Below are 19,050 nucleotides of genomic sequence, written 5' to 3'. Positions count from 1 at the left end.
CACATGCGCTCCCGAATCCCGCGCCGTCCCTTTTCAGAGGTACTCTTGGAAGAGAAAGAGAAAAGGAACCAAAAGCACAGAAGAAAATAACGCCACACACCTCAGCTCCCGTCGTCCCGTTTTTCGTAAACCATCTTCCCCTATCCAACCGATCGATCATCGACACATACTAGAGCCATCTCGGCTGTCCAACCAATCGTCGTCAGCGCCTTCAGCCCACCGCGAGACAGGAGTCGAGCACGCCGTTAAGCAGGTCGCCGTCAAACGTGTCGGCGCCTTCCCACCACATCTCGGTGCTGTCGACGTCCATGAAGTCGGCGAACTCGGCTCCGTTAGTCAGGCTGCCGCCAGTCTTGATCAGCACGTCGCTTCCGGCAGCGCTGCCCTTGATCGGGACAGCAGCAGCCCCAGGCCCGCCGACGGCAGCGACTCCAGCTGCTGCCACATCTGCTGTCCCCAATGCTGTTGCAGCAGCAGCTGCTGCGGCTGCTGTTGTTATTGTGCTTGTGACCAGCGGTCCCGTGCCATTTACGGCCTGCTGTGCGCCTGCTGTGCCGTTGGCCATTGAGGCCGGCTCGTGGTCCTGGCCGCCGTCGATCCAGGTATAGTCGTCCCAGTTCTCCAGCTCGCCCTCGTGGTAGTTGTACATGAGCGAGTGGCCGATGACGGGGAACTGCGTCAGACCACAGTCGCCCATCTCTAGGGCAATGCGCAGCTCGGCCAGGCCCAGCGGTCCGCGTTCGCCAGCCGCCTTGGCCTCGACTGGCAGCAGCCCCATCTTGTCTCGCTGGGTCTCGCCGCGCATGGCGCTCTCTTCTTCACGGGTCAGCTGTCGCCGGTACTTGCGCGTCTGCACCCAGTTGTTGCCGCCAAAGCCAGCGCTGCCCAGCTCGCCGGGCCCGTTGCTGCGCGTGCGGCTGAAGATGGCCGAAAGCGCCTCCTTGATGAATGTCTCGGTGGCGATGCACATAAACTGCGCCGCGTCTGGGGCATAGCCGGACACCAGGCCTGCCTCGTAACAAAAAGGCAACATGCGCGATTCTATGTTGCTGGTGTCGGGAAACTCGCCCGACTCGACGGCCAGCGGTTGAGCGTATCGTTTCTTGATCTCGAGGTCTAGGTCTGGAACAGGTGTCAGACAGTCGTCTGCAGGCTACACAAACGAACCACATACTCATCCTATTGATGCCGCCACCAGCACTATTTGGCACATCGGCAACAATGCGAAGCGGTCTTGACCGGTGCTGGTCTGTGAACACGCTCGATAGAGCATCGTAGGGATCGAACTGGGGCTGCATGTTAGCTGGGTACGAGCGAGTGGATCGACCAGAGGTGGGGTGCGTAAGCATACATCGTTGTGCACTAGATCCTTGATGCGCCTCCGGTCCTTATTTGGCAGCAGCATGATCTCGCCCTTCAGGCGGCGCTCCTTGGCATCGCCGCTGGCCGGCTTGCCGCCAAGCCCGCCCGAAGGCTTATCGTTGGCGCTGACCCACGGGGCCAGGCCCATGTCGGGCATCTCGCGCGTGACATTGCCATAGATAGCGGCGACCAGCTGGTTATGAAGATGCTCCTTGTCTCCATTGGGCGACATGAGTATGGGGTCGATGATGGCGGCGTATTCAGCCTGGTTGAGGCGGCCTGTAGGAGGGCAAGGGAAGCAGCAGCTGATTAGTCGCAGGGGTCAGGGAAAATGAGCGGACAGACAGGCCAGCAGCAATTGGCCGGGCACGCATACCGATGAGGAACTGGGTGGTGGCATCTTTATAGGCCTTCCAGTGGTCCGAGCCAACGGCGGCCTTGAGGGCTGTGTAGGCAGGCTCGAGCTCGATGCGCGGAGGGATGATCTGGCTGGTCTTGGGCTTCAAGGACGAGGCCGAGACGGTGATGGATTTGTTGGCGAGGATGGGGGTCGAGAGGCCGATGGACGGGCGGCTGAGGTCCGCCGGGTTGATGTCGGGCATCGTGACCGTCGATCTGGGCGCGGCTGAGGGCCGCAGAGAAAGGGAAGGGTGCAGGCCGGGAATTTCGGAGGCGGCGGAGAAGAAGACGGCCGGATGCCGGAAGAGGCTCGGAGGCGACGACTTGTCGCGTGCGACGGAGGAGCACTGCGCAATGGAAATGGATCAATCATGAGCATCTGCAGTGCGATAGCGGGCACGTGGGAGCCGGAATCCGATGCTAAACCGATGGAGATTGCATCGTGCGAGCGGTGAGGTCGATGGACGCTGGGCGCTGGTCGTCGTTTGGGTGAGGAGATGGAGTCGATTTTTTTCCCGCCTCTGACGCTGTAGCGTTTCGATAACATGGTGAGGCGATTTCAGGGGCGAAACTTTAGTGCGCCTAGTACCCAGTACCTTCTGGCCTCGGTGCCCTTTTCGGGGCTTGCGGGTACCGGACTCGCCTGTGCTATACCGCTTTCAGCAGCGAGGACGCCGGCCGCCAGCGGGCAGGAGCCTACTCCGTAGTGTTTACTTCGCTGTTGCTGGCTCTAGCTCGCTCACCCCTCCTTCCATGGGCCCGGTCGCGTTCCTGCCGTTTGTCGCGTAAATACTCCGTACAAAGTACGGCCCAAATCGATAAAATCAAGCCAACCAGGCCCAAGGACGCACGACAATCTTCCGTCGAAGCACTCACGACAGCGTGGCTCGGCCCCCAGACTCGCCCAAACCAATGCCACACCGTCGCCAGCATGGAGCGCAAGTCGAGAAAACCAGCACCGCCCGCGGCCTCGGCCGCTTCGACGGCTCGCAAGCCAGCAGTGCTCTCTGAGCGCATCAACACTGCAATCAACGGCCTCATCCGCCACTTCGTGCCCGAGGATCCGAACGAAGATGAGGCCACAGCACAGAGACGGCAGGAGTACTGCTTCCACCTTGTGCGATCCACTCTGGAGACGTATGAACCCTCCCTCTGTCTCTCCCTGGTGCAGCCACCCGAACTGACAACGGCAGGTCCATGTCTTCTGACCTGGCCACGGATGTCAACCACACGATGGACCTGATCCGCAAGAAGCTGACGGTCGACCGGCCTAACGATGCGTGGCGGTTCTCACAGCTGTACTCGCGGCTGCTGGCGCTGCCCGTGCTCAACCAGAAGTGGGCCATCCTGTATATGCTCTATCAGCTGGCCGACTCGACCGGAACCAGCGATCCGATGCGACCGCTCCTGCGCCTGAACGAAGAGCAGGCTGCTGCCGAGAGTGCTGCTGCTGCGTCGGGAAGGACAGCTCGAAACCCCCTACCTCCAACACAGCAGCAGCAGCAGCAACAGCAACAGCAACAGCAACAGCAACAGCAACAGCAACAGCAACAGCAACAGCAACAAACTCAGCCACAGCCTCACGCCCAGCCTCAGCCTCAGCTTCAATTCCAATCACCATCGCAACTACAGGTGCAGTCACGGACGCAGTCACGGACACAGTCACAGTCACGGTCACAATCACGAACAGCACGGCCGCTGTCCTCGCTCGGTCCTCGATTAGAGCAGGAGGTGTTTGACGATGCCTTTGCGCGAGGTGGTCTCAAGCGCTTCCCGCCTGACAAGGCACGTCGGGGCCCGGAAGAGGCAGCAGCTGCCGCTGAGATCGACCCGGCTGTCATGCTCGGCCCAGCCGCACGGGATGTTGCGCTCAAGTCGACGCTGCTTGCCGACAGTCCGGCGACGACAGAGCCGAGCGAGACCACGCTGCTGCGCGACCTGCCGTTTACGTTGCAGGGCCTGGACTCGGCCACGATGGTCTTCCGCAAGGAGGTCCGCCGGGAGGGTCGCAAAGAGAACAGCAAGGAGGTGGCGGTACTAGTGCTTCCGGCGACTCTGCCGGTGCCGATCGTGTCGCTGCTGCACACGTTGGCAGAGCCGGCGCTGCTGTACCGCGGGCTGGACGAGTTTGTGCGGTCGCCGGCCAAAGGACTGCTGGGACAGAGCCTGCGCGCAGCCATCAGCACCGAGCTGCGGGCATATCTCGGCCTCGTGGCCACGCTGGAGAGCCAGATCCGACGGGCATTGGCCACGCTGGACACAGCAGCCCCGCGTAGTGGGATCGGACGGGCCGGTGTGACGCTCAAGCGCTGTGTGGTGTGGACACGAGAGGCGACGATGGGGCTGCGGCTGATGTCGCTCATTGCCGAGGAGTCGGGCAGCAAGCGAGGCGGACAGCTGATCTCGCTGATTCACCGGTTCTCGACGTCGCACGGCGACCCGACCGTAGGCGCGTTTGCCGAACGGCTGCTGGGGCCGGTGGCGCGACCGTTTTATAACATCCTACGACGGTGGATCTATGACGGCGAGCTAGCCGATCCATATCGCGAGTTCTTTGTGCGCGAGCAAGGGACCGGGGCCGAAGACGCAAAGCGACAGGAGGCAGCACGCGCCAAAGGTCACAGCTCGGTGTGGAACGACAAGTATGAGATTGACGCGGCCATGATCCCGTCCATTATGGCGGCTGAGTTTGCTGAAAAGGTGTTTCTGATCGGCAAGTCACTCAATTTCCTGCGTCATAGCTGCGGCGACGCCCAGTGGGTCGACGACTACAGCAAGGGTGCATCCAAGGAGCTGCGGTATGGCGATACGGCCACGCTGGAGGCCTGGATCGACGAGGCATACAAGACGACGATGCGTCGGCTGATGCAGCTGCTGACCGACAAGTTCCGACTGTTCGACCACCTGGCCGCGCTGAAAAAATACGTGCTGCTGGGCCAAGGCGACTTCGTAGCCCTTCTGATGGAATCGCTGGCGCCCAACCTCGACCGTCCGGCCACGGCCCAATACCGTCACACGCTGACGTCGCAGCTGGACCACGCCATCCAGGGCTCCAACGCGCGCTTCGAGCCGATCGAGATTCTGCGCCGTCTGGACGCCCGCATGCTGCAACAATCGCACGGCGACACTGGCTGGGACTGCTTCACGCTCGAGTACAAGATTGGCGCCCCTGTCGACTGTGTCGTTACCGAGTGGGCCAGCAAGCAGTACCTCAAGGTCTTCAACTTCTTGTGGCACGTCAAGCGCGTCGAGTTCGCCCTGGCGTCCACCTGGCACAAGTGCATGACCGGTGCTCGTGGCGTGCTGCAGACCGACGACGAGGCCGTGCACCAGACCTGGAAGACCACGCGCGGTACCCTGGCCGAGATGGTCCACTTGGTCGGCCAGCTGCAGTACTACATCCTGTTCGAGGTCATCGAGGCCAGCTGGGAGGCCCTGCAGGCTGCCATTCGCCGCGACGACTGCACTTTGGACGATCTCATCACCGCCCACACCGCCTACCTGACTTCCATCACCCACAAAGGTCTGCTGGGCGTGCGGCGTCGCGCCTATGTGGAGATGAAGCAGCAGCAGCAGCAGCAGGCCACCATGGCCGCCGCCGCAGCCGCAGCTGCTGGTGCTGGCGAATCTGCTTCGTCTGCTCTCCCACCCTCGGCCGCCGATCCGTCCGCCGAGGATGCCAACGGCTTTCCCTCGCAGCTCAAGGAGCTGCTGCGCACCATGTTGGCCTTTCGCGATGCCGTCGACGGCCTTTACAGCTGGGCTGTCTCCGACTTTACGCGCCGCCAGGAGGCCGACGTACTTCGTCACCGTCAGACGCCGGCGAGCGCGCGCATCAACGCCAACATCAACATGAACACCAGCCATGGCGATGATTGGGATGACCCGACGCCACCCGTGCCGCCGGCGCCCACTGTCGAGTCTGAGCTGCCCGCCCTGCAGCAGCGGTTGCTGTCGCTGTCCAAGACGTTCCGCAAGCGCGTCATCTATCTGCTGGCCGACTTAGGATACCAAAAGGACGCCGACCTGCGCTTCCTCGGCGTGGCCATGAACTTCAACGATGTGTATGTGGTGCCGCAGGGGAAGCGGCATCAGCCGAAGCGGTAGAGCAGAAGCGTCGAGCAATGAATGGGTGTGAATTATCAAGTATGAGCGTTGCAAATGGGAAATGCAGATGGGCAGAATAGCAAATCGGCAGAGGCCACTCGAAGGCTGGAGGGCAGGCACGACCTGCACGGCGCGTCTTGGGCGTTTGGCGTTTCTTACCCCATGCAGAAAGAACTACGGCTGGTAGCCCGTAATACAAAATCACATATTGTCCAGTTCTTCTCTTTTGGCAGCCAAGTTGCTTAGCATTCGACCTTCTATCTAGTATATATAAGCATTGCGTCATAGCCATTGCATCGTCAGTCCTCGTCCCTTCTCCCTCAGGCAGAAGGACGAAACCTCCTGTCTTCCCCGTTGTCAATCAAAGAAAAAAACAAGCCTAGGTATGCAAAGCCGTATCATGCAGGGCTGTTTCCTGCGTAAATCAACCATCTCCTCGCCCGTAGACGGCGTATAAACAAATATATCCTCCACCCTTTACCCACTTGGGTGTAAACAGGGGCGAACATGTGCCGAGAATATAAAACTCCGAGAACCCAAGATTCAATGGCAAACATACAAGAGTACAGACGGGACGAGGGGGGAGGGGGGGGGGGAAAAAAAAAAAAAAAAAAAAAGGTGTGGGAAAGAGAAAGGAAAGAAACGTAGAAAAAGCAGACCCCTTTAGCTTCCTAAGCGAAATGCCTCGAAAAATGTTCCTACTCCAAATCATCCGTCCTGCCGGTCTGGGGTGCAAATGCTGTCGAAAATGCTGCTCCAAAACAAAAAGGAAAAAGGCCGCAAATTGATGGTTTTCATGCCCCCAAAAACAAATAACAGAAACTTGACCGACTCCTTTGAAACTAATGCGTCACTTCTCCTTCTCTTTACCATCCTCCGTAGCGATGGCCAGTGGCTGGCTCAATCAAACGTCCATCATCTCGGTATCCGCTCCGATCGGCGCTGCACTTGTCTCGTCGCTCTCAGGGCCCCAGTTTCCTTCGAAAATTGTTGCCGGTGCCCGTCGTCGCGCGTGAACCCAGCGGAGCGAGTCGATTTCCAGAACCTGATGCACCGTTGGGCGGCTTGCCGGGTCTGGGTTGATAAGCCAGGACACGACCGAGTCGAGCGAGCCAGAGCTGTGCTGATCCACCATAAAGTCTGGTGGGTGCTCGGCTCCGATCACTTTTGGCGGCTGACGGCCGAAAATGCTGCCAGATGCGAATCTCGGCCGGCCGAAATCAAACGGCCTCGAAGGAGACTCGTCTGCTGATGCGAGGTCAAGGCTGTCCCTCAAATTAAACACATCTTGGGAGAGGCCATCGTCGTCGATAATCGGCATGCCAGCCGAGTCTCGGGCCAACGCATTAGCCTCGCCCGCTGTGAGACTTGGAACCACGGACATGTCCCCTTCTCTCAGAGCTACCCAGACAGGGCCGTTGTCTGGTAGGAAGACGTTGCAGGCAATCTCCATCACGATCAAGCCCAGCGAGAAGATGTCTGATGGCTTGTCATATTTGCCTTGCAGAATCTCTGGTCCAATGTACTCGCGGTCTCCCTCGCCTTCGATGCCCTTCGGTGCAGGCCACTCTGTCGCCAGCCCAAAGTCGCCAATCTTCAGGTGCCCTTCGTACGTAACGAGAATGTTGGCCGGTTTCAGGTCAAGGTGGATGTAGCCAGCGTCGTGGACGTATCGCAGCCCCTGTTTGATATTAGCTACATTCCTGAGTCGCTTAGTAGATCATGGCCGACATACCTGAGAAATCTCCAACAGAATCTTCCAGATACGGAAATCGTCCAGACGGCCGTTCTCGCCGACCTTTTTCAAAAAATTGTCCATGCCGCCCTCCTCACAGAATTCTGTTTGAATGTAGAGGTGGCCATTTTGTTCCCAATGGTCGAAGATCTGAAGAACGTTTTCCTGGTCGCGAACTGCCTCGAGGGCGGCTACTTCACGCAGCTTTGCTTGGCGTTCTTTCTGTCCAAAAAACGGAAGTCGTATCTTCTTTACCGCAAAGAATTTGCCGGCTGACAGCGAGGCACTGTGTGTGATTGTGCTTGCCCGCTTGGTAGGTGTTGCATTGACGAAGCCCATCGGCGTATTGTCAGAATCTTGACGCGAGGTGACCCGGAAGACTTGGGAGAATTCGCCTTTGCCAACCAAGTCCACCTTGCCAAACATATGGGTGAGTACGGCATCTGCATCGTTCGGCGCTGAACCGTGGCCGTGAACGGGAGTGATGCTAACACGACGGTCCACAAAGTGCGCAAAAGCCTCTCGGTCAGCTGTAGGTGTTGCTGGCGGGAACGTTGCCGGGCTCAGCCGGGTAGACGTAGACGGGTTGGGGAACGTGTCTTTGGCCGTATTCGAGATTGATAGGCGGCTCGGGTCAGGAGGCGCCATGTTGCTAGCAAAATCCGGATTGTGGAAGATGCTGCTCTCACGGGGCGTTTTAGGCGACATTCTCCCGGAGCTGAAGCTGCTACATGGGCTCTCTAAAGTAACGAAACTCGGGTCAGCGCACGATCATTGTACGAAGACAGGCAAGCGCACTACGCAAGAACTCACCACGGGGAGTAGAGGTTTGCCGGTTCGCAATGCTGATCGGGTCGTGAGCGACAGGTGTGAAAATCGACGAGTTGAGACTGCGACTGGCAAATGGCCGATCGCGGTCCTTGCTTGCGCTGCCGAAAATGTTCCTGGTGAGAACCGACTTCGTAGGCGTCGGCGGTAGATCGAAGGCGTCGGCAGCCCCTTGGCTGTCGCTAATATCGCCGTCGATACTGAGGATACTGCCCCTTCGAGCATGACTAGTTCTGAGCTTGAAGAAGTTGACGACATTCTCGTTTGTGTCGTCCGCCGAGGCTTCCCGTGGCTTTGTCAAGCTGAACGGCGTATCAGTCGCTGCTCCAGTCGATGCTGAAAAGAAAAACCGGCGCTGGCTCTGCCGTTTGCGGCTTCCGCTGCCAGAAGAAGGGGGGTACGTATTGGAAGGATACACCTGCTTCTTGCACGGTGTATCTGGCATGATCATTGGCCGACCACCCAGGGGCTGGGGCGCGTCGTCTTCCGCACTGCGGTTCATCTTCGAGACCAGGCCTGCAGAGGCGAATACAGACTGTAGCGGACGTGCCAGTTTGTACTGTGGGGTGGACACAGACTCCTGCCGTGGCCTGTGAGCGTTCAGGGGCAGAGACCGAGTAAATATAGACGTTGGCCGGCTCCGTTCGGGAGGAGGCTGGACTGGAAAATGTGTTGGTGAGTCGTCCGGTAAGCTCGAGTTTGATGATGAGGTGGTCAATGTGCGGGATAACGGGTGAGGCCTTGGCCCAGCCGGAACGCCTGTCGCTCCTAAAGTACGGTCCACGACGAGCTGCGAGGCATTGGGTAATGCGCTCTTGATTTTGAAGGGGCTCTCCTGCGGTTCCGGCTTCAAGAGCTGTTCCAGGGAGGCACGAGGCTTGTTGCGGATATGAGAAGCCGAAAAGAGCCATTCGCCCGACGACCGTCTCGACGTTTCCGGCTCAGCCTCACCCGGCTGCTCCAGCTGCTGCTGCTGCAATTGCTGCAGTTGTTGTTCTTGTAATTGCTGCTGCTGCTGTAGCTGCTGGACTAGGTACTTCTCGCCCTGTCGACGGCCCCAAGAGGAGCGAGGGTCATGGCGCTGCTGGAGAGTTGATTTCCGTAGTGTCGATGCTCTCTTTGATGCTGTTGTGGGCGTTGTTGAAAAGACCGGCTCAACAGCAGGCGTGGGGGACGGTGTTGTAGAAATGAGCTCTGCGTCGGGCTGTTTGATGTCATCGTGAATTTCAAACGACGTCGGGGCCTCAAAAGATGTTCGCGGGGTCTGTATCGAATTGGGCGATGCGAAATCGAAAGCGTTTAGATCGCTACCAACGCCAGAAAAACCGAGCAAGCTGCGACGTTTTGCGACCGGGCTGCCGAAGCTTGCCTGATCAAAGTCCGTAGTCGCATCACTTCGTTTCCGGGGGCTCACATGGATAGATGCTTCAGGCCGGGCATCGCCTGAAAGGTCGAGATGCATGCTGTGGCGTGAGGACTTGTCACTGACGTTGCGTGCGGCAGAGCCAAATGACAGCAGAAAGTTGCTGAACTTGTTGTTCTCCTTGCCAAGGACCGGCTCCGTCATGGCTATCAATGGGGCGCTAGTGGAAATTGGTGTCGTAGTTGCGTTCCCCATGTCCGCGTTCACGCTCAAAGCGCGCTTTAGCGGACTCTTTGGTGAAGCCCGTAACCGTGTAATTGGCTTTGATGTCGCTGTCTTAGGCCGGGTTGAGCGCAACGAGAGTCGTACTCCGGGGCGAAGCGGTGTGGAAAACAGAGACGTCGACTGCGGCACTGCCTCTCCAGTAAGGATCGAGTTCGTGCTGGTGCTTGATATGGACGATGTCGACGATGCCGCGGCCGAAAGTGCGTTGCCAGCGTAAGACAACTGCGGCTGTGGACAAGGCGAGTCGGGCGATGGGATCTGAAAAGAGCTGGCAGAGCTGTCGGAGGTATGCGACGCCTGAGAGCTCGTCCGGGCCAGATGGAACTTCGTCGGGGATCTCGACAGAGAGCGTCGAAGTGACCGTACCGAGATCGGATCGACCTGGTGAACCGACGTCGGCGAAGGGAGTGTGAGTGTTCCTCCACTGCTGTTCAAAAAAGCCATGGCTGCTGAGTCCTTTTTGAGTCCTTTTGATGAGCGTCAAGTCAGGTCAGGTGTAGACCTTCCTATAGTAAAGTTTGCAGTCTAGAGGAACAGGGACTGTGCCTCTGCAGAACTACTCACAACCAGGAAACCAGATCGTGGTTGGTTGGTGTCGTGTTGATGTTGTGGTGATCAGTGTTAGCGGTTAGGCAACAGCATAGCCTATTCTTCCGTGCCGTTGGGTATGCGCCCAAAATGCGCCGTAAGAGGGGCAAATCCTGTGGGCACGAGGATTGGTTCAAGCCCTAGCCCGCTTTGATTTTTGAGGTCCAGAGAGAGGGAGAAAGAGAGAGAAGTGGTGTGTCAGGCTGTCGTCCAGATGGGTGAAGGCGCAACAGGAACAAGACCTCATCAGCAGAGCGCAGAGAACAGTGCCAGTGACGTCTTAGATCATCCTGCTGATGGCTGTGGTCTGACAGTTTGTGAGACGGCAGACCAGAGAGGCAAGCCAGGCGAATGCGATTGGTTTTGCGACACGGTAGCCAGACAAAAAGTGGTGAACCAGACGATGTTTCAACTCTAATGCGAAAGTATCGATAGTACCAGAACGCGCGCGCCAAAATTAGTGCAGCGCAGACAGACAAGTGACGATCGCGAGTACAGGCGGATTGACGAGATGGCGGACTGCCGAGTTGAGGCTTTTTCAAAGGTTGTAGAATTGAGAGCAGGAGTGCAGTGTGCCAGCACTTGTGAGAAGACGACAATGCGATACTGGGAAACACCAGAACAGCCAGAGTTGTATGCTTCAACTTGCTTGGCGCACAAAATAGGACAGGAAATGTGGGAAAATGCCGGATTATGGCCTTGGGGCGGGTGAAAAGGGGAGGGGAGAAGGATAAGCAGCGTGGGAGGGCTAATTTGGGTCGTGCAGGGTTAGAGGAGCCAGGAGGCAAAATACTGGAGTGTGTGTCGTCACGCGTATTGTTTACTGGCTACTCTATTAGGAAAATAGGCGTGTCCGACGCGTCTGGGGATGGCACCTTCCGCTCCGCTTTAAACCGTTCAGGGCGGACCACTGTTTTTATGGAACGGCCGCTTAGCGCTAGTCCGTAGTTCCAACCATCAAAACCAAAACAAGACGCGTGCAAGATGCGGTGTGCATATTCCGTGCTCGCAGCTTGTGCAGCTGCTCTTGCAGATTTCTTGCTGAGGAATGCAGAGGGATGTCGAGGTATGCGGAGAGTGCACTACTGCCCCTCCTGGCCTCCAGCCGGCGTTTCAAAGAGGAGAATCCTCAGCCCGCATTCCAGCCGGCTGCTCAGCTAAGCTGTAGGGGCCTCGTGGCCGTGCTTTCTCGCCGTCCGTGTGCCTCGCTTTCTCGCTGTCTCGCTGTTCTGTCCTGGTATTGTATCTTACTCCGTACTTCGTACTCGCACACGTCGGCTTTGTATATTCGTGTGGCTGGTCGGATCCAATCATTTCCCAGGCTAAGGCCGAGAAGAAAACATCAGACGGCAAAAGCTGTGCGATCGCCTGTGTGGATCTACAAAATAGCAAGTCTCCAGCTCTGAAAGGGAAAAAAAAAAAGGGGGGAACAGCTGCCGCCCCTGACCCTGCAAGCCACAGCCCTGATCCCACGGGCCTGGGCGGGTACGAGTACTCGTACGGAGTACTTTTTGTGACCGGCGCCCTTCCTGTCCAACCCCGAAGCGCTTGGTCGCTGTTGTGTTTCGTGCTAGGCCGCATTGTGGCCCAAGCCCAAATGACTGAAGGGATCCCCAAAGTGAGTACTATGTAACGACCTCGCCTCACAAACGCCACAGGAGCAGCCTCAAAACACCACTGTTACAGGATAGCTCTGCAAGACGAGACATGATTGGAATGCGCGTCATCGGCTGCGCCCTCTAGCCCCCGCCCTGACTGTTTGGTCAGCTCCTCTTGTCGCTCCTGGTTTCTTCTTCCAAAGGCACCTCTTCGGCCAGGCAGCCGACAAACAAAATAACACGTCCCAATCAGGAAGTATCAAAATAAACAACGGATCTCCCACGGACCCCGGGCCTATGGCCAGTTCCCCGACATGCTCGATGTACAACGTAATGCAGGTCAACACGGGAGAACCTGCGTCTGGGAGAGAAAGACGATACATCGCGTGCGGAAAAGCGCGTTATCAGCGCGCCGGTAAGATTACCGTTCATGCTGACGGGACGCCATCGCTGCTGCGTTCTCCACAGCCATACGAGTGCCAGATGATTTGTACGAATAACAATGCCACTTGCATTTCGCGAGCAGGGGTATATGGCTGTATACCCTTGCGTGTTGTCGTATACATACATAGTAGCACAAATATCCGAGCGACTAGAAGGCTTCCGTGCATGCAAGATGAGAAATACGCCATCCGAGCAGTTCTCTGTGGCTGCCTGCTCAAGAGTGCCTCTCGCTTGGACAAGGCAAAGAACAGGGACACGCACGCACACAGAGAGAGCGCGGATCTTTACTGGCTAGAGCGGCGAGAAATTGAGTAAGGACGCCTTCCCGACAATTTTGTCTCGTGCAAGATCTCTGTAAGTCATTACATCGCATCGCAGCTCCAAACACCCTCTTCCGCCTGACGTCTGCCGCCTCTCGCCATCACTGCATCACACACACCGGGTCCTTATCCACTCGCACCAGACGCCCAGGTCCTCACAGACCTCCAGCATGCGCCCCAGGTCCTGGGGGTCCAGCCGTCGACCCTTGCCCTTGTGTCGGCCGACGCTGCCATTTCCGCTATCGCTGCCGTCCGATTCGTCTGCAACGACGTTTTGCGAAACAACCCGTACCTGTGCATTCAACCCAATCTCCAGCATGATGTCAGCCGTACCATCCCGGAAGGGAAACACCACCTGCAGCCGGGGGACCGGGTGGGCTGTCAGAACCACGTCCACAAACGTCACGTCACCCGATGCAGTAGCTGCCAAAAGTCCCTCTCCCGGACCGCGATCCGTCTTGCCCGTCTCGTCGCCTCCCATCGTAAATGCTGTAAACTCGTCTTCGATCGTCGACGTCACCACTGTCTTGCCGCTCTGTTTCGGTGGCTCCTGCACAATGCTGGCCATCTTGGTGCCAAATGTCTTCTCGAGCACCGTCGACAGAAAGGCGTACTGCCGCAGCTTTGGCAGCATGTCGATCAGCTGACTCGGATGCGAGAATGGCAGCTCCGTCACCGACCGTCCGTAGACCGGCTTGTACACAAACAGCGTGTGGTGGTGCTTCTTGCTGCCAGCTGCAGCAGTGACATCGGCAGCGGCATTGTCGTCGTCCCGGCTGCCCTTGGGCACAAAGTAGACGTCCTTGTCACAGCTGATAGTCCGGAGCTCACTCGGGTCGTGCTGGCTTCCTGGCTCCACCGGAAAGCTGAGTGCGTCAAACGTGACAAGCGTCTCCGGCTCCAACACCATCCCGACCGTCTCGCTGATATGATGCCATACGCTGTACGGAACAGCCACCGGCGGATCGAAGATGGCATGGAACACAACCCCGGGAAGCCGCGCCCCAGCAACACTGTTTACCTTCTCGTCAGACTCGCCGCCTGGTTGTGCCGACGAGAGAATGGTGTTCTCGGGCTCCAGCCAGTCCAGCATGGGCTGCGTTCTGTCTCCGCCAAACATCCCCCCATCTTTCTCAATGGCATCCGACAGCCACTTGTCCGACACGCGGACTGGCTGGAACACCTGCGCACCCATTGCCGAACATCCCACAAGGATAGCCCATGTCTTCTCCTTGGTCTTGGCATACGCGGCCGTGTCGGGCTGCCTTGGCGGCACCAGCCGCATTTCCTTCCAGTACAACAGGCTCAAGCCCAGGCGCCCACTCTCGTGCATTGCGGGCCGTCCATGCCTCGAGCACTGTGCTGTCAGTTCCAAGGTATCCTTTGGCTTGCCGCTCTGACCCGGTTCTTCGCACAGCTTCTGTAGATCCCACCTGAAGAGCCGATCCAACGTCTCATAGACGCCGGCAACGGCCTCGTACAAGTTCAGTCCCGGTTCCGCACTGAGTTTGTCCAGCGTGGCCAGCTGCTCTAGATGGGCAGAAAATGCGTCCAGTTTCTTTGTCAGGGGGCTCTCGCCAGGGAGGAGTTTCAGGTCATCGAACAGGATCTGGTTAGCTCGCTCAACGTGACGCAAAATGATATTTTGTGACTCCGGAAACGTGACAGAGACCGACTCGACAATGTTGTTGAGGACGACAATTTCCAACGCCAGGGCAGAGCCGGCGATGATGAGCGTCCGCGCCTTGTTTCCGCCCATGCCTTCTTCCCACAAGCACTCCAGTCCCATGGACTTTGCGAGGCGCTCGAGACCGGCCTCACTGACCCGGCCAGAGCTGCGCTTTAGTATTGTCAACACCGTTTGTAGCCGCTTTTCCCGCTCCTCCTCATCGCTGCGCCCAATCGACCCAAGGCCGCCGAGCCCACTGACACTGACGTGATCGAGTGCACCGAGGTCTAGGCCACCATTGATGCCCAGGGCCCCCATAGCTGCTGCTGCCGGGCTGTCGTAGGTCACGGGCACACTGCTGCCACCACCACCTCCTCCAGCTCCACCAGGAATGCCCGTGCTGCTTGCGGAGTGCCCCATGAGTGTCGCCGAGTTTCCTGGCGATTTCTTAAACTGCTGTGGCGAGGATCGGGGACCGAGCGGGGAGAAGGCTGCGTGCGCGTGGGATGTGCTGAAGGGAGTCGAGACCGGAGGTGTGGCAGCCGCACCATGAGACTGCGAGGGAGTCCTACCCTGCTGTGAAGGTGCGTGCTTCATCGCTGTTGGAGTCGCCATCGTGACGACTGGCTGGACGGCCCGTTTTCCACGAGATATCGCGTCGGGTTGACCGTTGAGAGAGTTTGTAACGAAAAAACTTGTCGAAGAATGCGATCAAATATCGGCCACCCCACGATTGTCAATTCGAGCTGCCAGAACTGCCTTGGGCAGCCTCAGACGGTACAAGACAGGGCTGGTAGCCTCGAAGCAACTAACATTGCTCTCGGGAGGCTTCCCCTTCGCAGGTTACTACCGCGGTGATAGTTTTTTATTGCGTCGATCGAATCTCTGTTTGAGTCTGTGGATCGAAAGTTTTCCGCAGACGTGTATGAAGCCGTGCAGTTGTGGCAAATGGACCGTGTTGACGGTTCTTTATTTTGAAGCCTCGAATTTCATGTCAGAATGCGACGAGACTAATCAGGTAGCCGCCACTCTGCGACTGTTGTGCCCCACAACTCCACTGTAAAGGCTGCGGCTAAATCCAAAGATACTTGAATTGGGCGGCATGGCGCTCTACAGCCTCGCCTTCCAATGAAGTTTGAATATCTGTCGAGCATGCAAGCTCTGTTTTTGCAAGTTTAATGTTCCATATTGATATTTCTGCCGGGTAGTGTCAATCGCCGCGTTATTGTGTCTGTTTTCGTTTTTTGTTGATCTTCTTTGTACTGAAATTACATACAAATGTCATGTTGCTAGCTTTTGTTCACTGTAATTAACATTTTAAAAAATAAAAAATCCAAGGCAATTTCGCCTTCACAGAGTACTCCGCACAGCAACCATATCATGGTCCAGGTACTCATAGGCCACGACACGATCCCCAGCTTCAAAAGGCAATCAGCTTCTAAACCCAAATGAGAGTAGTAGCTACCAAAACCGGCCTGTGATCTCGGTTCGGTAGCGATAAGGCCTCACGAAAGTCTGTCCTCCTTGAGAGGTTAACAGACCTGGAAGTTTAGTATGTCATCTTGCTATTTAGCTTGATCTACGAAATGAAGATCATGTCGATCTAACAATGAAGTAATCGAAATGACATCCTTTTCTGGCGAGATTGTGATGTATGCATCTGCAGATGACGGAGCCTTTCATAACCAGCCACAATCGACCCGCATCATCATTTTACTCCGTACTAACCAGTACCGTGGTAGGTTGGCAATGAAACCATGCTACGTTGCCGACTATGGGAACCTGAAGTATTGACACTCCGCAGGACCAAATAACACGATACGACAATATCCTCTTTGTACGGAGTACGGAGTAGTATTCTACGAATACCACAATGTGATTGTGGGTCCCGGACGAACATGAAGGAGACAGACAAGGGGTAAAGATCGCTTGCCTAACTGAAATCAGGTTTTCACATTTGTCTACTACGTACGAGTAGGTTTGTGGTGTCGAGAGCTTGATCTCACAGATACGACGTAGGGTACCATAATCTACGCGGTCCCGTACTATGCTTCTGTGACAGCATATTGCACGCCTTGATTCGGTTGATAACTCGGTGCTGAAGCACAAGTACTCGTCCTTCTTACGTACGTGTGCCGACACGACCATCGAACAGGACATCTCGTAACGAACCTACATGCATCGATGGTAGCAACCATTTACGGAAAGACAAGTGTTTACAAGCCCATGCTTGGAGCTGCGGCAAGACTACACCATATCGCAGTTCGTACCCAAGGATGCTACATAGTAGTCACAGGGTAGCATAGCAACGGACAACGGGATGCTAAAAACAACGAGAGCAGGCATACATCCGTTTTCATGCTCTGGTTAGAGAACGCGAGGGCGTGTGTGTAAAGTGCGTTGTTTCCGGACAAGAATACCCATGATAGGTGTATAATACACATAACCCGAAAGACCACTTTCTTTGAATTTAACCGGAACCAGACGTTTCTCGGACCGCTGTCTCAATGGACAAAAGAGCAGACACGGAAATAAAGGCGCAATATTACCGGAATGTTATCTGTGTGCCCATGAGACTGCGGAAGGTTTGGTCTAAAGCTCTCCGTTTTCGGTCACGCTGTTCGACGGCCGAGGGCGTTGCATCGTCACTATCGCCACCAATTTCGTCGTCAGCTCCTCCATTTTCAACGGCTGGCTGGGGCATCCACGCGCGTATCTGGCCATCCGAATGGCCGCTGTAGACACCGCCCATGGCACCGTGACCGCCCATGTTGACACCACCAGTCTCGCTGCCTGACCCCCCCGCTCCTTGCCACACAAGGCTAGTGACTCTGTTCTTCCTGGCAGATGACCGGTCAGGCACCACAGTTCTACCGGTACGGTTGCCGGTACTGACAGAGCCCCGTCTGCCCATTCTGGCTCCAGAGGGGGGTGGGTTGTTGAAAGCTGGGCTGGCACCCGATGCCAAGCGCACAGCAAACTGAGTAGGACCCATTCCGCGTAGCCGAGTGACAATACTACCGTCATGTAAACCGAAGACGAGGATCTCGGACTCGTTAGGCCAGAAGAGCAGCTCCTTCTTCGGCGGTGTCAGGCCTGTCGGAGACACTACCATCGATACGCTCGTCAAGCCACCGTTGCGAACAGATGGCCCAAAGCTCACGAGCGTGTTGGCACCGGTGGCAGCATCCCAGACGCGTATTCGTCTGTCATGGCCAGCAGAAACAATGTAGGCCCCATCGTCCGTCCAGGTCAGTCCGTTCACGGGACCGGTGTGAGCCTTGGCTGATAATCGTATGCCTCGCTCGTACGGGGCTGAGACCACTGGCATGCGACCATCGTTGTCGTTGCCCGTCCTGGAGGACAAACCGAGGCTATCCTCCTGGTCCAGCAGTGCCACCAGGCTACTTGCAAGACGGACATCCCAGATTCGTACGCTACCATCGACGGCACCGCTCGCAAGAACATGTTCGTGGCGTGGAGACCAGGCCACAGACAACACAGCACCGGCGACCTGGCCCGGAGCCACGAGAGATTGGACGGCTGCACCAGACCGGAGGTCCACAAGCCGTACAGCCGGATGCTGGGTCGCGCAGGCCACAAGCAGGTGATCAGCTATAGGGGAGATGGCATGACTGTATATTTTGGAGCTGAGATCGAAAGACCCTGAGAGACGGGCAAGATCAGTCGCCCACAGTTTGAGGGTTTGGTCGTAGGATGAGGACAAGAAAGCGGCCGAATCAAAAGGGTAAAACGATAGATGTGTCACACCGAAGCGATGGCCGTCGCTAGAGGCGCTTCTAGATAACGGACCTCTTGAAACGGCCGGCTGCTGGCGTCGCAGCGATGTGTCTTGCTGGCTGATACCGGCTCGAGAAATTTGCGCAACAGGGCGAAATTCATATTCAGGTGCTGCCTGGTCACGCTGCTCCAGGTCCCATATACGGATGGTAGCATCTGAACCACCCGATACCAATCTAGGCTTTCAGTATATCACCTGTGACTTGATTATGAAAAGAGGAGTAACAAGAGGTGGCCTACATTCGGCCATCAAATCGCTCCAAGGCTAGGGCATTCACTCCAGATTGGTGAGCCCAGCTATCAAGATAGGATGATCCGGCGCCCTCGGGCACTATGTTCGTGCCTTGTTCGCCGCCGTTAAAGCGCAGCCGAGAAGCAGGCCGGAATGCGTATAGCAGTTGACTGTACTGGAGGCGAACAAAGGCATTTTGGCCGAGGTTGCCGGTGGATCTTTCAAAGAGGAGTTGATTCATGCATCTGAGGTATGAGGTATGTATTGAGAACTCAGTGGTAATGAAACCGACGCCCTTTGCCTCTTCCTTGATGAAGGG

The 19,050-nt window shown here is 56.8% G+C and overlaps 5 protein-coding genes across 5 annotated transcripts; 1 reads left to right on the top strand and 4 right to left on the bottom strand.

Annotated features, from left to right (window-relative positions):
* Window positions 1-211: 211 nt before the first annotated feature.
* Window positions 212-1,964, bottom strand: CMQ_2507 (transcriptional co-activator; the record flags this gene model as incomplete). Its single annotated transcript, XM_014316585.1, has 5 exons — window positions 212-385; window positions 533-1,122; window positions 1,175-1,286; window positions 1,352-1,641; window positions 1,739-1,964. The coding sequence occupies 5 exons, from the start codon at window positions 1,962-1,964 to the stop codon at window positions 212-214; spliced, it is 1,392 nt and encodes a 463-aa protein (XP_014172060.1).
* Window positions 1,965-2,692: 728 nt separating this feature from the next.
* On the top strand, window positions 2,693-5,868 carry CMQ_2831 (spindle pole body component; the record flags this gene model as incomplete). Its single annotated transcript, XM_014316909.1, has 3 exons — window positions 2,693-2,898; window positions 2,955-3,202; window positions 3,452-5,868. The coding sequence occupies 3 exons, from the start codon at window positions 2,693-2,695 to the stop codon at window positions 5,866-5,868; spliced, it is 2,871 nt and encodes a 956-aa protein (XP_014172384.1).
* Window positions 5,869-6,772: 904 nt separating this feature from the next.
* Window positions 6,773-10,523, bottom strand: CMQ_2777 (serine/threonine-protein kinase-like protein; the record flags this gene model as incomplete). Its single annotated transcript, XM_014316855.1, has 3 exons — window positions 6,773-7,549; window positions 7,604-8,343; window positions 8,417-10,523. The coding sequence occupies 3 exons, from the start codon at window positions 10,521-10,523 to the stop codon at window positions 6,773-6,775; spliced, it is 3,624 nt and encodes a 1,207-aa protein (XP_014172330.1).
* A 2,615-nt stretch (window positions 10,524-13,138) lies between these two features.
* On the bottom strand, window positions 13,139-15,313 carry CMQ_3115 (uncharacterized protein; the record flags this gene model as incomplete). Its single annotated transcript, XM_014317193.1, has 1 exon — window positions 13,139-15,313. One exon carries the CDS (start codon window positions 15,311-15,313, stop codon window positions 13,139-13,141), a length of 2,175 nt encoding a protein of 724 aa, XP_014172668.1.
* Window positions 15,314-17,243: 1,930 nt separating this feature from the next.
* Window positions 17,244-18,972, bottom strand: CMQ_2582 (WD repeat protein; the record flags this gene model as incomplete). The annotated part of the gene is made up of 2 exons (XM_014316660.1): window positions 17,244-18,675; window positions 18,740-18,972. The coding sequence occupies 2 exons, from the start codon at window positions 18,970-18,972 to the stop codon at window positions 17,244-17,246; spliced, it is 1,665 nt and encodes a 554-aa protein (XP_014172135.1).
* Between the last annotated feature and the right edge of the window lie 78 nt (window positions 18,973-19,050).

The sequence above is a fragment of the Grosmannia clavigera genome, assembly GCF_000143105.1.
Source record: "Grosmannia clavigera kw1407 unplaced genomic scaffold GCSC_144, whole genome shotgun sequence".
Taxonomy (NCBI): Eukaryota; Fungi; Ascomycota; class Sordariomycetes; order Ophiostomatales; family Ophiostomataceae; genus Leptographium; species Leptographium clavigerum.
Note: the sequence above shows the minus strand (reverse complement) of the source record. Positions and strands in the feature narration are given on the sequence as shown.